This window comes from Eulemur rufifrons, chromosome 12 (genome assembly GCF_041146395.1).
Source record: "Eulemur rufifrons isolate Redbay chromosome 12, OSU_ERuf_1, whole genome shotgun sequence".
NCBI lineage: Eukaryota > Metazoa > Chordata > Mammalia > Primates > Lemuridae > Eulemur > Eulemur rufifrons.
In genome coordinates this window covers 23,508,426-23,525,510 of record NC_090994.1, presented here as the reverse complement: position 1 = coordinate 23,525,510, position 17,085 = coordinate 23,508,426, and the positions used below count along the sequence as shown (strand labels likewise).

The 17,085-nt window shown below is 35.1% G+C and overlaps 1 protein-coding gene across 1 annotated transcript in view; it reads left to right on the top strand.

Annotated features, from left to right (window-relative positions):
* LOC138393672 (disintegrin and metalloproteinase domain-containing protein 32-like) overlaps window positions 1-17,085 on the top strand; it is a 105,739-nt gene that overhangs the window by 52,449 nt on the left and 36,205 nt on the right. The window contains exons 11-12 of the mRNA XM_069485051.1: window positions 3,617-3,753; window positions 9,459-9,636. Coding sequence (XP_069341152.1) covers window positions 3,617-3,753; window positions 9,459-9,636 — 315 coding nt within the window. The remainder of the gene's footprint in view (window positions 1-3,616; window positions 3,754-9,458; window positions 9,637-17,085) is intronic.

Sequence of the window (17,085 nt, the reverse complement as noted above, 5' to 3'; positions counted from 1 at the left end):
AGGTGAACCCATTGTGAACTGCCCGTGAATCAGTACCTCAGGCCGTCTCTTAGCAAAGCAGACAACCAGAGGTACTGCCTGGCCTTATACCCACTTGGTCTATTCACTAAGGCAGTGAGTGATACCACTTCTGGCTGCTGCTGTCGTGTCTTGCCCATACAATCATAGGCCAAGTCCATGCTTTTTCCTCTTCTTTTAACAACGGGTGTCTATTCAGTGTCGCAAAGAGCAATTGAGTTGTGGGAGAGGCAGCAAAGGGAACATGTTGGTACCATGGGAGTCTGAGATACCTGCTTGTGCAGTTTACTTGTTCTTTCTAGACCTGTTCATTGTGGTATTACTGTGAACATCCACCTTTATGGTTTGTGGATGAAACATCTACTTTATGATGAGACATTTGGGTGATGGCCACTTTGTGCTAAAGGTTTTCAACCTTCGCTGGGGCAAGTGTCAAGCCAGGAGCTGCTGATGCAATAACTAGCAAATGATTCAGAGCGGCATATCCAAACCTGGCATATGTTGCAATGATATCCAAATAAGGCCATCAAACATAGTTCCTCTTTTGTTGTAGGGGGCTATGTAAAGTACATAAACTTGTCTAATTTTAGAAGGGATACCCTGATGTGTCTGTACCCCCAGGAACTTAGCCACTGTGGTAGACTACTGAACTGTTGAGAATTTATCTCCTACTCTCCAGCATGCAATTATTTGACTAAAACAATTGTGACACATGCTGCTTCCTGCATACCAAGCCTAGTAAGCATGTTGTCAGCAAGATAATGGAGCCAGTGTGATGTTTTGTGTGCTGTACAATAAAGGTCTCTCTGGTCTGTACTGTCACAGAAAGCAGGAGAGGACAGCTGACATAGGATGAGGCAAGGTAACTGATCCCATACCACTACCCCCTTGTTGTAGGCAAACTGTTCTTGATTGTTTTTGCTGCTGATGGATAAAAAGGGGGGAATTTCTAGGTCATTTTCTGCATATCAGTTGCAAGAGGCTGTGGTGATTTACTCCAGTAAAGATACCACATTGGGAATGGCCAGTCTGATTGCCATCACCACTGAGTTAAGTTTGCAATGATTTACAGTCATTCTCCATCTTTCATTTGGCTTTTGTGCCAGGAAAACAAGCTAAATGATGATGTGATATGTACCATTATTCCTACAACTTCAAACTTTGATGGTGGCACTAAACTATGCAATTCCCCCAGGCAGGCCATATTACTTATGATTTATCATCTTGGGAGCAGTTCCAGGACCTTCCTCTTGACCTTCTGTATCACAGTAGCTCTTGCTACATTGGTCGGGGACCAGTGTGTGCTAGTATTTCTATTCCAGCCATAATTCTGGTATTTGGAAAATAATATAGGATGTATCTGCAGTTCTTTTGTATTCACTGTTAGATGAACTTGAAACAAGACCCTGCTGACCACCTTACCTCCATAAGCCTCCACTTTGACCAGTGGACTAAGGTGATACTCAGTTTTCCAGGGTAACCTCACTTCTGACTGGGAATACAGTAAGCCCCCAAAGTCCTAGGTACTTTCTTTTCTTGTGTGCACAGTCATTCTTGTCAATGGCCATAGGTCCCTCCGGAGAAGGCTTGGGGGAATAGGCATAGTTTCATCTACAACTACATGGCAAGCTTCTTCCTCAAAGGCACTCTCTTCAGTCAAGAATCTCTGAGGTTGTGAACTGGTTTAGGTCTGGGAATCTGTGTCACAGCAACTCATGTTAAATTGTTGCCACAAGACCTAGAATGTCAAGAACACCTTCAGTATCATGCCCATATATTTTTTCATTTTTAGGGTCTCTGAAATAATTACCACAATCCCTGTGGGCCAATATACTTTGATCATATCTAAGTCCCTCTAGCTTATTGTGATAATTGCACCTACCATGTCTCTGTTAAGCCCTGCCACATGGCCTGTACCACTCCCAGTCCCATTATTCCCATTGATTTCAGAGAACCAAGTTCCATTGCACTATATTCCACCATCATCCCCACTCTGCAAAATACAATCACTCAGAGATTTCTGGTGATATCAGTGTGCCTTTCACCGAAATATTTCTTCATGTCTTGATGAAGGAGGTATCCTCCTAGCCCTCCCTGGAGGTTTATTTAAGGATAGTTATCCAACGAGTTGCGTGGAATGGATTCACACAATGTTGCCATATTCGTGAAACTCAGCACTTCTTAACCATACAGTATGCCAGGGTAGTTCTAGTATTTTGACCTCCTTGACAGTAGGCTACTATTAAGTCCAACTTCAATTTGCCATCCTGGTAGAATACTAACATGACTTCTGCTTTTACTCAACACATAAAATAATAAAATCCCAGGTGAGTCACCCATTTCAATAAATTTATTCCAGTCCAGTCTTCTATTTTCCTACTCTTTGATCAATCTCTTTCAAAGTATAAATTAGCCCCTCCCAGAGCAGGACATTTATATTTCCCCTTGAAGACCATGTTGGTATTTAATTCTTAATATGGATCTGGAGGCAATGAGGGGTAGTGAGACAAATGTCCCAGGTATTGCCATCAGAATTGTTTGTTTCTTTAATGCACAGGCTCTCTTGTTGTTTGGAGAGGGCTTCCTCTGCTGGCAAGGGGAGTACAGGGCTGTTTGTCCATGTTGCTCTAACTGTTCCGATCCCAAGTTTCAGATTATGATGCTTTCTCTACCTAATCTGGGGGATTTGGGCTTGGTCCTCAGCCATGTCAGTCCACAACTACAGACGATGAGGAGTTACTTTAGTGCTGCTGCAGAAGTGTCTGATCACCTATTTGCATTTTCAGTTTCTCATTCACAGCTTTCCCTTTCTTCTGTTCATTATGTGCATCCTTTAGGACTGTCATAAGAAAACAATTAACACCAAAATCTTTATTATTGCTATTGTCACCTTAGCAATTAAGTGTCTTGATATTCCTGACAACTTGACCCTTTCCTACCCCTTATCTTATGAGCGTTGGTGATAATTTGAGAAATCATGATGTCATTGCATACCAGCAATCACCAGTATCCCATTTCTCCCTGGCAAGGGAGTTATCTGTACACTTGTTAAATACACGAGCAGCCTAATCCAGGAATGTTATCTACAGGATCTGCTTTCTGTGGTTTCTCGTGACACCAGTCACTACATCAGTGAGGGTCCCAGCAGGCAGCAGATAATACAACTTAAATTGGGTAACTTGGTTATGTGGCCACTTCATGAGCTGGGAGGAGATCACATGGACTATTTGAAATGAATGTCAGAGCTGTTGTAAGAAATTGGGTGAATTGAAGATTATGGTCCATATAGCTAAAAGTCTAATGTAAAGTTTCTTCATCAAAAACAGCCCTTTTATATAGTTATGGTAGCTACCTAAGAATTATGTTAGGTGTTCAATTGTTAAATTATGGCAATGCTTGGTATAGATTCATTACGTTTGCAGTTCAGTAAAACTTAATCCGAAGAGCTTCAGCTGCTCAAGGAACCATATCTCCCTATTCTTAAGAGTTTGACAAAATAATCAAAATATTCATAATTAGAAAAATATTTTTTACAACCCTTCAATGGATTGTCTTTCCTCTAATTTTTTTTTTCTTGTTGTTGATGTTATTGTTGTAGTATCCCAAGGAGTCAACTCTGGAGGCCTTTTCAGTTGTTGTGACCCAGCTGCTGGCACTCAGTCTGGGACTGTCATATGATGACCCAAAGAAATGTCGATGTTCAAAAACCACCTGTATAATGAATCCAAATGCTATGTAAGTTTTTTAAACAAATTTATTTGTTAGTTATGTTTGTTTTGTTTTAAACATTTGAAGAGAAAACTTTTGGTATTTACTTATAGCACAACTTAACTATAAATGTTTCACGTTCACTACAAAATATAAACATGTAACTTTAAATATAACAGTAACATGGAGGAAGGTTTGCCATTAAAGATAGCCAAGGATAACAAACCCAATCTGCAATATTCATTAGCAAAATAATTTTCCTTAGCATGTGTATTTTATGAACACGCTTAGTAAGGACCTTTAAAAATACGTCAGAAGGCCATAATAAGTGGCCTTTGTTTTAGACAAAATCTTTTATTTTGATTTTAGAATAGTTTGATGTGAATAAATTAACACCCAAAAGAATAAGGAGTCCTAGTTGGAGACTAACATTCAATATATAATATTTTTCCATTATTGAGATACTTCACTTAGGCGAATGGTCTCCAGTCCCACCCAAATTGTTGCAAAAGGGATTAATTCATCCTTTTTATGGCTGAGTAGTACTCCATGGTATATATATACCAAATTTGATTAATCTGAATATGCATATGCTATTTTAGTTTATGAGAAAGAACTTTACTTTTGAAAGCAGTTTTGAATAGAGCTACTGTATACATATAATAAAACCATTTTTGGTCAGTAAAAATATACGTATAATAATTGTATGACTGGAGAAATTACTTGACTTTCCTTAGACTTACTTTTATCATCTTCAAATGGGAATAATTATGCCTATTCTCTTAATTCACAGGGTTATCTAAGAATAAAATGAGAAAATAAAATGGGAAAATATTTCTAAACTGTAAAATTCTTTAAATATGTGATGGATTAGCTACAATGATTTGTATATTTTCCAATGTTCTCAAAATAGTATATCAGACAAGAGCTACTGCAGATGTCTTTAGTGTTTTGCAGTTTTTCTGTTTGTAATAGCCTATGATAGGTGTCAGGTATTCATGCTGAAGAACAATCAAAAGTTAAAAGTGAGAATAAGGAATTAATTTTTGAAAACATTATTTTTAGGGTTACTTCTAAGCACCTCCTAAGGGTTAATTATCTCTTATATTCTAAAAATAGCTCAAACTCAAACATATACATGCGTATACACATACACACATAATTATAAATTAGCTCTAAAAGGAATTATATGTGTATACACACATATCCATATATGTACATATATCTATACGGATATATAATCGGTATATATATCCATATAGATAAATCACAACAATATGAGAATAAATAGTCTGGGCTTACTGTTCATGTGGCCAGCTATTCTCAAGTATGCTATGGCAAGATGTTTTGCGTAGGACACTCAAAGCCTAGCATATTGATGATAAGGTTAACAAATATTACATTGTAGTTACTATGTGCTAGAGACCATTCCAAGCACTTTACATATATTAACTCATTTGATTCTCACAACATCCCTGTAGGGCAGGTCCTACTATTCCCATCCTTACAGATGAGAACTGAGTTATAGAAAGATAATTACCCTTACTTCAGGTAGCTAGTTTGTGGCAGACCTGGGTTTTGAATCTGTATTAATAAACCTTTACATTCATATGGTACTTTATAAAAATAATGTTTAATATGATTTCAAATATAATCTTCAATTTCTTACAAATTTGTGGTGATATGTGTAGGGTGTCACCTTAACTTTTACAAAATCTAACCATACCATATATCTATAACTCTTTTGCATTTCCATAGTACATCTCACACATTATGTTCATTCTCAAAGATGGCATGTAAATAAGGTAAGTATTATAATTTCTATTTAATGTGTTTATGAAAATATTCCTGGAGTATACCCAGCCTAAGTGACTCTACATTGAATACATAAGTTAATTAGTGGCCAAACTTCAGCAGGTATCAGTGCTATAACCAGTAAATTATTTATTGGGCACCCATTATAAGCCAGAGAGTTGAATTTTGCACTTGACTTATTTAATAATATTTAATCCTCACTACAACACTATGAGGTAGATGGGTATTATCCCTATAATATAGATGAGAAAACTGAGACTTAGAGAATTTAATCACTTTGCCATAAGTCATAGAGTTGGTATCAGTCAACAGGTTTATCTAATTCCAAAGCTCTGTTCTGTTCTCTACTCCACACTTCATATAGAAGACAGTTAATAGATTGGCATTAGCTTCAATCAAGTAGCAAGAGAACATTAGTATGTATTTGTACACTCTTCATTCTTACACTTCAGTACTCTTTCCAATATATAATTTGGGGGTAATAGTCTACATTTATTTTTATTGTTGAAAAAATATTTATGGAAACCTAATAATTGTACATATTTATGGGGTACACGTGGTAATATTTTGATACATGCATACAATGTGTAATGATCAAATCAGGTGTTCAGAATATCTGTCACCTCATACCTTTATCATTTCTTTGTGTTGGGAGCATATTAGATCTTGTATTCTAGCTATTTTGAAATACAGAGTAAATTATTGTTAACTGTAATAACTCTTCCTTGCTATTGAACATTAGGACTTATTCTTTCAGTGGAACTACTCAATAACTAACCTCTCTTCATCCACTTCCCAACCCTTCCTGGCCTATGGAAGCCATCTTTCTACTCTCTACCTCCATGAGATCAACTTTTTAACTCCCACATAGGAGTGAGAACATGTGATTAGTATTTGCCTGGCTTATTTCATTTAACATAATGATGTCCAGTTCCATACACATTGCTGCAAGTGATGGAATTTCATTCTTTTTTTATGGATGAATAGCATTTCCTGTGGATATATACCACATTCTCTTTATCCATTCTTCCGCTGATGGACATTTAGGTGGATTCCATATCTTGGCTATTTTGAACAGTTCTGCAATAAACATAGGGGTGCAGGTATCTTTTTGATACACTAGTTTCCTTTCCTTTGAATAAATACATAGTAATGAGATTGCTGGATCATATGATGGTACTATTTTTAGGTTTTTGTAGAAACCTTCATACTTTTACCATAATGGCTAGACTAATTTATATTCCCACTAACACTGTATAAGAGTTTCCTTTTTTTCATATCATCACTGATATTTGTTATGTTTTACCTTTTTTTATGATAGCTATTCTAACTGGAGTGAGAAGCTATCTCATTATAGTTTTGATTAAAATTACAATTTTTCCAAATGATTAATGATATTGAGAATTTTTCATATACCTGTTGGCCATTTGTATGTCTTCTTTTGAGAAATGCCTGTTCATATCCTTTACCCACTTTTAAATGGTATTATTTGATTCTTTGCTTTTGAGATTTTTGAGGTACCTGTATATTCGGGCTAATATCCCCCTGTCAGATGAATAGTTTGCAAATACTTTATCCTATCCTACACTTGTATCTCCTCAGTCTGTTGGTGGTTTCCTTTGCTGTGCAGAAGAGGCTTTTTAGTTTGATACAGTCCCATTTGTCTATTTTTGTTTTTGTTGTGTGTGCTTTCAAAGTCTTAGCCATAAATCTTTGCCTAAAACAGTGTCCTGAAATATTTCCTCCATGTTTTCTCCTAGTAGTTTTATAGTTTTTGGCCTTATGTTTAAGTACTTAATTGATTTTGAGTTGATTATTGTGTAATACATAGTCAAAGATGGGGGTCCAGTTTCATCCTTCTGTATGTGGATATTCAGTTATTTTCAGCACCAATGTATGTTCTTCGTACCTTTGGAGAAGATCAGTTGGCTATAAATAGATAGATTTATATTTGGGATTTCTATTTTCTACTACCATTCTGATTTTGTTGCTACAGCTTTGTAATATATTTTGAAGGCAAGTATCATCATGCCTCCAGCTTTGTTCTTTTAACTCAGTATTGCTTTGGCTATTCGGGGTCTTTTGTGGTTCCATACAAATCTTAGGATTGCTTTTTCTATTTATGTGAAAAATATCATTGGTATTTTGATAGGGATTGCATTGAATTTGTAGATTGATTTGAGTAGTATGGTCATTATAGCAATATTAATTCTTTTCCATGTGCATGTGATGTCCTTCTATGTGTTTGTGTCCTCTTTAATCATACTGTTTTGTTTTTATTGTAGAAGATTTTCACCCCCTTGATTCTATTTATGTCTAGGTATTTTTTTTAGCAATTGTAAAAGGGATTGCTTTCTTGATTTGTTATTCAGCTAGTTATTGGTATATAGAAATGCTAATGATTTTTGTATTGATTTTGAATTCTGTAGTTTCACTGAATTCATTTATCAGTTATTAGGGTTTTTTGGTGGAGTCTTTAGGTTTTTCTATACATAAGAGCATGTTGTCACAAAGAGGGAAATTTGACTTTTTTCTTCCAATTTGGATGCCTTTTATTTGTTTCTCTTGACTACTCTGGCTAGGACTTTTAGTATGATGTTAATAGGAATGATGAAAGTGGGCATCCTTGTCTTGTCCAGTTATTAAATAAAAGGCTTTTAGTTCTTCCCCATTCAGTAGGGTGTTAGCTGTGTGTTTGTAATATATGGCCTTCATTATGTGGAGGTATGTTTTTTCTATGCCTAATTGATTGACAATATTTATAATGAAGACATTTTGAATTTTATCAAATGGTTTTTCTGTACCTATTGAGATGATTATATGGTTTTTGTCCTTCATTCTGCTGATGTGATATATCATTTTATTGATTTGCATATGTTGAACCATCTTTGCATCCTTGGTATAAATCTCACTTGATTGTTGGATTCAGTTTGCGGTATTTTCTTCTGGGATTTTTGCACCTATGTTCATCTGGAATATTGGTCTGTGGTTTTTGTTGTTATTGTTGTTATTTGTGTCCTTTTCTTGTTTTGGTATCAGAATAATGCTACCTCAAGAAAGAGTTAGGAACAATTCCCCTCTTTTCCTGTTTTTGGAATAGTTTGAGAAGAACTGGTGTTAGTTCTCCTGTGTATGTTTGGTAGAATTCAGGAGTAAAGCCATGTGGTTATGGGATTTTTTTTTGTTGGTGGTAGGCCTTTTATTACTGATTCAAGCTCATTGCTCAGTATTGGGCTGTAAAGTTTTCCTATTTCTTCCTGTTCAATCTAGGGAAATCATATGGGTCTAGGAATTTATGCATTTCCTCTAGGTTTTCCAATTTTTTAGAAATTAGTTGTTCAAACTAGTCTCTAATGACCCTGTGTATTTCTTTGCTATTAGTTGTTATGCCTTCTCTTTTTGTTTCTGCTTTTATTTATTTAGATTTTTTTCTTTTTTTTTTTCTTGGTTAGTTTAAACAGTGGTTTATCAACTTTATGTATCTTTTGGTGTATAAGCACTTATAAACATTTATCATTGCCTATTAAATTTAACCTTTTGAGGCTGGGCATGGTGGCTCATGCCTGTAATCTTAGCACTTTGGGAGGCCAAGGCAGGAGGATCACTTGAAGTCAGGATTTTGAGAACAGTCTGATCAACACAGCAAGACCCTGTCTCTACAAAAAATTATAAAAAAAATATTAACTGAATATGGTGGCACTCGCCTGTAGTCTCAGCTATTCAAGAGGCTGAGGATTCCTTGAGGCCAGGGGTTGGAGGCTGCATCAGCTATAATCACACCACTGCACGGTCCAGCCTGGGCGACAAAGTGAGACCCTGTTTCAAAAAAAAAAAAACATTTTGAAATTAATTTATATAATATAGAATTGTGTTTGCAGAAGCACACTGCCAGTGATATTATATGGATTCATCTTTAGGAAATCCAGTGGTGTGAAGAGATTCAGCAGTTGCAGTTTGAGTGACTTCAAACATTTCACTTCACATGTGGGTACTAGATGTCTTCAAAATAAGCCACCAATGCAATGGCAACGAAAATCAGTCTGTGGCAATAAGAAAGTGGAGGGAGATGAAGTCTGTGATTGTGGTACTGCAGAAGTAAGTGATAACAAGGCAAATGGATTATTAAATTTGTTGTTGTAGTTCATCTTTTTCATAAATGTTATATAATTCAAATATGAGAATGATAAATAATATTGACAGTAAGTGAAATTATGTTGAAATACATAAAGGAAAATTCTGTCTAGGCTTTATAGGTGGAAGAGTTTTGAACATGTTTAAAATGCACCACAAAAAATTATTGATGATGGGAAGAAGAGGAGTCTAGAATAGGCTTTTGAGTTCCAGACTAACTATATAAATTCTTTCCTGATCTCTGCTTAACTTTTGGACATTTTATAATTGTCTTATTGAAGATTAATGTGTCAGCAACCAATCACATGTCCTTTAGGGTATTAATTCACAATGGAATCAGTAGTACAGTGAGACGTATTGTGTTAATATTGCAGTCTGAACATTAAGTCATTTAGATAATTCACTTAATGAGGAAGGCCTGAAAATACAATGAATTCAAAAGGCCCAGGGTAGAATGCTTTGATATAATTCAGTATTTGCAGCAATACTGCTGATATCATAAATTTTCTTGATTCTGAGATAGGCAGAAATGATGTTAGGGTTTGTTACGTATTTAGGTCTGAATTACTTGTACCCATATCACATTGTTTTAATTACTACATTTTTGTATTACATTTATTTGATAGAACAAGTCGCCCCTCTTTACTCTTCATTTTAAAAAAATCAATTTTGTTGGGATATAATCCACATCCATAAAATATACCCATTTGAAGTGTACAGACTGATGAATTTTGACAAATATATGTAAACATTGGTACAATCAAGATTCTTTTCATCTTCCCACAAACTTCACTCATACCCCTCGGCAGTCATTTCCACCTCTTCTCCTCTCTGGGAAGATTTTGATTCTGTCAGTTTTGCCTCACCTAGAAAGCCATATAAATAAAATGATATATTTTTTTTTGTTTCTGGCTTTTTCCTCCCAGGATAGTGTTTTAAAATTCATTTATGTTGTTTTACATCACAATAGTTTCTCCCTTTTTATTTTGAGCATACTTGATTGTATGGAAATACCACAGTCTACTTTTCTACTCACCTGCTAATAGAAAGTTGCACTGTTAACAGGAGTGGGCCATTACTCCTAATTTGTAAAAGTACAATTGTTAGGTCGTATGATAGATGGATGTTTATGAGAAACTGCCAAAATATTGTCCAGAGTAGCTGTAGCATTTAATCCTCCTATCAGTAACATATGAAACTTTTATTTCCTCTATGTCTGCACCAAAATTTGATGTTGTCATCTTCTAAAATTTTAGCTATTCTAATGGTTTTGTGGTGATTTAACTTGCATTTCCTCGATGATTTTGATGATGTTGAGCATGTTCACATCGGCCATTTTAAGTTTTATTTTTAATCAACAAACACTTTTATGTATTTATAGGATAAAATGTAATATTTTGATATATGTTTATACCGTGGAATGTTTAAATCAAACTAACAAATCGATCATTTCACAGACTTATTTTTTTCTAGTGAAAACATTTAAAATCAACTTTTATAGCAATTTTTCAATTGATACATAGTAGTTGTACATATTTTGGGGGTACATGTTATTTTTGATACCTGTATAGAATGTATAATGATCAAGTCAGGGTAATTGGGATATCCATAAGCTCAAACACTTATCTTTGTGTTGGGAATATTGCAATTCTTCTAGCTATTTTAAAATATACAATAAATTATTAGCTATAATTTTCCTACTATACTATTTAATACTAAAACTTACTCCTTCTATCTAACTGTATTTTTGTACCCCTTAACCAACTTGCCTTTATTCCCCCTCCTACTTTTGGAATATGCAATGAGTTATTATTTATTATAGTCACCATTCTGTGCAGTAAATCACAAAAGTTTAGTCCTTTGTCTAACTGAAACTTTGGATCCTTTAACCAAGATCTCCCCTTTCCCCTGTCACCCTCCTCCCCCAGTCCCTGATACCTGCCATTCTGTTCTATACTTTTATAAGTTTAGCATTTTTGGATTCCACACGTCAGTGAGATCATGCTGCAGTTGTCTTTCTGGGCATGGAGTATTTCACTGAGTATAATTTCCTCCAGGTTCATTCATGTTGTTGCAAATGAAAAAATTTCCTTTTTTATTGATTGTAAGATTTTTTTATTATAAAGCATTTGAAACATTGGAACAGTATCTAAAATAGTATTTTGAACACCTCTATCTTCAACAAATATTAAACATATTGCCATATTGGCTTTATACGTGCACACATACATTTTAAATGAATAAAACAGATGCATTTGAAATTTGTTGTGTAATTTTTCTTGACCTAATCTCTTTCCTCTGCACCATCTCCTTCCTTAGATATAAACCCTATCTTGAGTTCAGTCTTATCATTCCTGTGCATTTTTTAATGCTTTTGCTGCATACATGTGTGTTCATAAACAACGTGGAGTATTGCTTTGCATGTTTTAAAACTTTAAATTCTCTAAAGCATACAACTTGCCTTATTAACTGAGCATAATTTTAAAATATTATTTCATATTCATGCATAGAACAGTCAATTAAATTGTTTTCTATTATATGAATATACCATAATATATTTATCAGTCCCCTTACCCCATCCAAGCAGTTTGAGAAAGGGACAATTTAAAGTCATATCTTTATAATTTCTTGGTGAAAGCAGAACACCAAGGATGCAAGGAGTCAATATTCTCTTTCCTGCCTTTTTCTATGTGCCTTCACTTATTTTACTGCTTTATATTTTGGCCTGGTCCCTGGAAAGATTGTAAAGATGACTCATTAGCAAAAGTTTCTCCACAGGCATAATTGAGTGAGTGCTCTATGTTAGGGAGAAGTTAACATGAGCTGGGCATCGGCCAATGAACAGGTGACTGTGTTTTTGCTGTGTGGTAATTATGCAGAATACAAAAAACTTCTTATAGATATTACAAGTTATTTTAAACAGATGACAATTTAATTTTGATCACAAAAAAAAGAATCAAAGGAAGAACTTTAAAAAAACCTCTACACTTTAATTCCATCCCCCACATTTTGACCTTTGTTTTCTAAATTTACATGTTTTTATATTGCATCTTTAATTTTAACAGGTTTTCTGTAGTTTTAGTTGTGATAGATTTGTCTTCTAGTGTTCATTCTACAGCTATGATTGGATTACAGATCTCAATTCTGCATCTGTATTCTGAAAAGAATTCTGCACTGTGTCTGTGTGCTTACTTTACCAGTGAGTTTTATGCTTTCAATGTTTTCCTTTTGCACATTAGCACTCTGTTCTTTCAGACTGAAGAACTCTGTTTAGCGTTTATTTTTTTTTTTCGTAAGACAAGTCTAGAGGTGATGGATTCCCTCAGCATTTGTCTGGGATATAGTTTATCTTTCCTTCATGTTTGAAGGAAAGTTTTGTTGGGTAAAGTATTGTCTGTTTGCAGGGTTCCCCCTCTCCCACCCCCGCCCCACCTCAAGCACTTTGAATATATTGTGTCACACCCTCTTGGACTTCATGGTTTTTCTGAGAAGTATATTATCAGATGAATTGGAGCTCCTTTATATGTTATTTGCTTCTTTTTCTTGCTGCTTTTAGTATCCTTTGTGTCCTTGACCTTTGAGAGTTTGATTATTATATGCCTGGGGCTAGTCTTATTTGAATTGAATCTGTTTGTTGATCCCTGACCTTTCTATTCCTTGATATTTGTGTCTTTTGGTAGGCTTGGAAAATTTTTTTATATTCTTGCTTTGAATAAGTTTTCTGCCTTTTGCTTTTCTCAACTTCCTCTTGAATGCTAATTCTTAGATTTGCTTTTTTGAGGTTATTCTCTTTATCTTGCAGGGTTTTTTTTCCTTTACATTCTTTTTTTTTTTTTTTTTTTTTTTTTTGACTGTGTATTTTCCTGTAGACTGTCTTTGAGCTTCCTGATTCCTTTCTATGCTTGATCCATTCTTCTGTTAAGACCTTGTCATGCATTTTTCAGCTTGGCAAATACTTTTCAATGTAAGATTTCTGTTTGCGTTTTTCAAAATTATTTCAATCTCTTAGTTAAATTTGTTTGATAAATTTTTCAGTTACTTTTTTGTGTTTTATTGGAGTTTGCTGAGTTTCCTTGGAACTGCTATTTGAATTCTTGAGAGCTCACACGTTGCCTCTTGTTAGGGTCAATCACTGGCTCATCCCTTTGTCTGTTTGGGGAGATCATGGTTCCCTGTTTGCTGTTGTTCCTTGTGGACATTTGCCTATGGCTTTGCACTGCAGGATTAGTTAGTTATTCTGGTCCTCACAGTCTCACAATGTTATGGCCTTTCTAGAATGTATTTGCTTAGAGGATCTTTGTAGTTGCCTGTGAGTTTCCTCAATCTTAAATCACTGCCGCTTTTTCAGGACTAGATGATGCCTTATGCCCAGGTTTATCTTCAGCACTTGCAGGTGTCCAAAGCACTGCCCATCCTGTGTGGGTTGGGGGAAAGTCCCACAGGTGGTACCCCAGCTATGTGGGAAGGCTGGCTAAGTGTTTATGCCCAGGAGACCCATGGAACATGCCTCCTAGTGTGTGGTGCTCCTGAGCAGCCACTCTGATTTGGCATTTCCTTCAGATGAGATGAAGAGCAGAGTTTTATGGGCTGGAGTTTCTAGCTGCCCTCAAGGGTTTGTTTGTTTTTGTTTTTGTTTTTTTTTTCCTCCTCCTGCAGGTACTCATGCTTCCTGTGGCTTGAAGCAGGAAGGGAACCCAAGGTGGCGGGGAAGCTGGCTTTCCACCTCCATTTCACTTTTCCCGTGTAGAGACTGTGAGTCCTGTAGGAATTTTCAGTGGAAGGTGCCTGACAGATTGGGGGAGGGCATTCCAGTTAGAGAATTCTATTTATCTTACAGTTTTTCACTTCTCTGTAGCCCTAGAAATTGTCTCAGCCTCAGACTTGAGTTCTGGCACATTGCTGGTGATCACCTTGGCACTGGATATTAGTTTTTAGTTTTCAGTGGACGAGAGTGAAACTAGATCACTTCTACCCCATCGTGTATGTGGTGTCACTCTTCTAAATGCTACTGATTTTTGTGTGTTTGTTTTGTATCCAGCAATGTTTCTGAATTCGTTTATGAATTCTAACAGCTGTTTGGTGGAGTCTTCAAGTTTTTCTATATAAGATCATGTCATCGGCAGAGACAATTTTATTTCTTCATTTTCTGTTTGGATGCCCTTTACTTCTTTTTCATGTCTAATTGCTCTGGTTTGAACTGGTTATTTATTTATTTATTTATTTATTTTTTATCATGTGTCCAAATCTTCTGCCAGTTTTAAAAATTAGGTTCTTTGTGTTTTTATTGATGTGTAAGAGTTTTTTGTTTTTTTTTTTTTGACATAGACTGGATACCAGTTCTTTGTGTAATATATATATTACATATATTTGCTTCCAATCTATGTATTATTATTTCAGTTTGTTAACATATTTTGAATATTAGGCTTTTAAAAATTAAGTCCAATTTATCATTTTTTCTCCTACAATTCACACATTTTGTGTCCTAAGAAATCTTTGCTTATCCAAGGTCGTGAATATTTTTTTCTCTGTTTTTCATCATAAATTATGTAATTTTAACTTTTACATCTAGTCTATGATGTGTTTTGATTTTATTTTTGCATTTGGTGAGATATTTGAATAGAGCTTTATTAACCTTCATATGAATATCCTGCTTTTCTAGCAGTATTTTAAAATGACTCACTTTTCACTGTTATATTACCTTAGCACCATTATTAAAATAAATGACCATATATGTTTGTTTATCTCCAGGTTCTTTTCTGTTCTGCTGATTTATATGTCTGTCCTTACGTCAATGTCACCTGTCTTAATTAATGTACATTGACAGTAAATCTTGAAAAAAGATAGTGTAAGTCATCCAACTTTGTTCCTCTTTTCCAGATGCTTTTACTATTCTAGAACCTCTGTATTTTCATATAAATTAGAATTTTTACAAAATTCCGTGTGAATTTTTATAAAAAATGTATATAGGGACTTTGAATGAAATTGTGTTGTATCAATACATGAATTTTGAGAGCATTGCTTTCTTACCAGTATCAAGGCTTCCAGCCCATGGACATGGTGCATCTCTTTATTTATGTAGGTCTCCTTTAATTTATTTATCCTGTATTTACCCAGGTGGTTACTAAGTGAGTAACAGGTGTATAGCATTGACATCATGGATACACTGGACAAAGGAATGACTCACATCCTAGGGGTCACAAAATAGGATTATGCAAGATTTCATCCCACTACTCAGAATGGAATGCAGTTTAAAAAGTATGAATCATTTATTTTTGGAATTTTCCATTTAATGTTTTTACACTATGATTGACTGCAAGTAATGAAGCTGTGGAAACTGAAACCACAGATAAGGGCGGGAGACTTCAGTGAACATGAGAGTACCAATACCTCTTTAGCATACTGATTTTATTTTCTTTTGATACATACGCAGAAGGGAGATTTCTCAATCATATGGCAGTTTTATTTTTATTTTTGTTTTTTAGTTTTGTTTTATTTTTGATTGACACATAACAATTGTACACAGTTATGGGGTACAATGTGATGCTTTGATACATATAAACTTTGTGTAATGATCAAGTCATGGTTATTAGTATATCCATAATCTCAAACATTTATCATTTTTTTGTGTGATGAGAGCATTCAAAATCCTCTCTTGTATTTTGAAATTGCTATACTTTTAACCATAGTCACCCTACTTTGCAATAAAACACCAGAACATATTTCTCTTATCTAACTGTAATATTGTACCCATTGACCAACTTCAGCCCATCTCCCCCACCTTCCTTCTCTCCTCCATCTCTGGTAACCACTATTCTACTATCAATTTCTATGAGATTAACATTTTTAGATTCCATATATGAGTGATGAGATAATGCAGAATTTGCCGTCCTGCGTCTGGCTTATTTCATTTAACATAATGTTGTCCAGTTTCCTCCATGTTGTCATAAATGATAGGATTTCATTTTTTATGGCTGAGTAGTGTTCCTTTGTGTACATATACATATACCACATTTTCTTTATCCATTCATCCAGTGATGGATACTGAGGTTGATTTCTTATTTTGGCTATTGTGGATAGTGCTGTAGTAAACATGGGAGTACAGATGTCTCTGACAAACTGATTTTGTTTCCTTGGGATATGTACCCCTTAGTGTGAATGCTGTATCACATAGTAGTTCCATTTTTAATTTTTTCAGGAACCTCCGCACTATTTTCCATAGCAGCTACACCAATCTACATTCCCATCAACAGCTGTACTAATTTACATTTCCATCAGCACTTGTTTTCTCTTGTCTTTTTGATAATAATCACCTTAACAGGTGTGAGGTGATATCTCATTGTACTTTTGATTTACACTTTCCTGGTGATTGGTGATGTTGAGCACCTTTTCATATACCGATTAGCAATTTCTGTG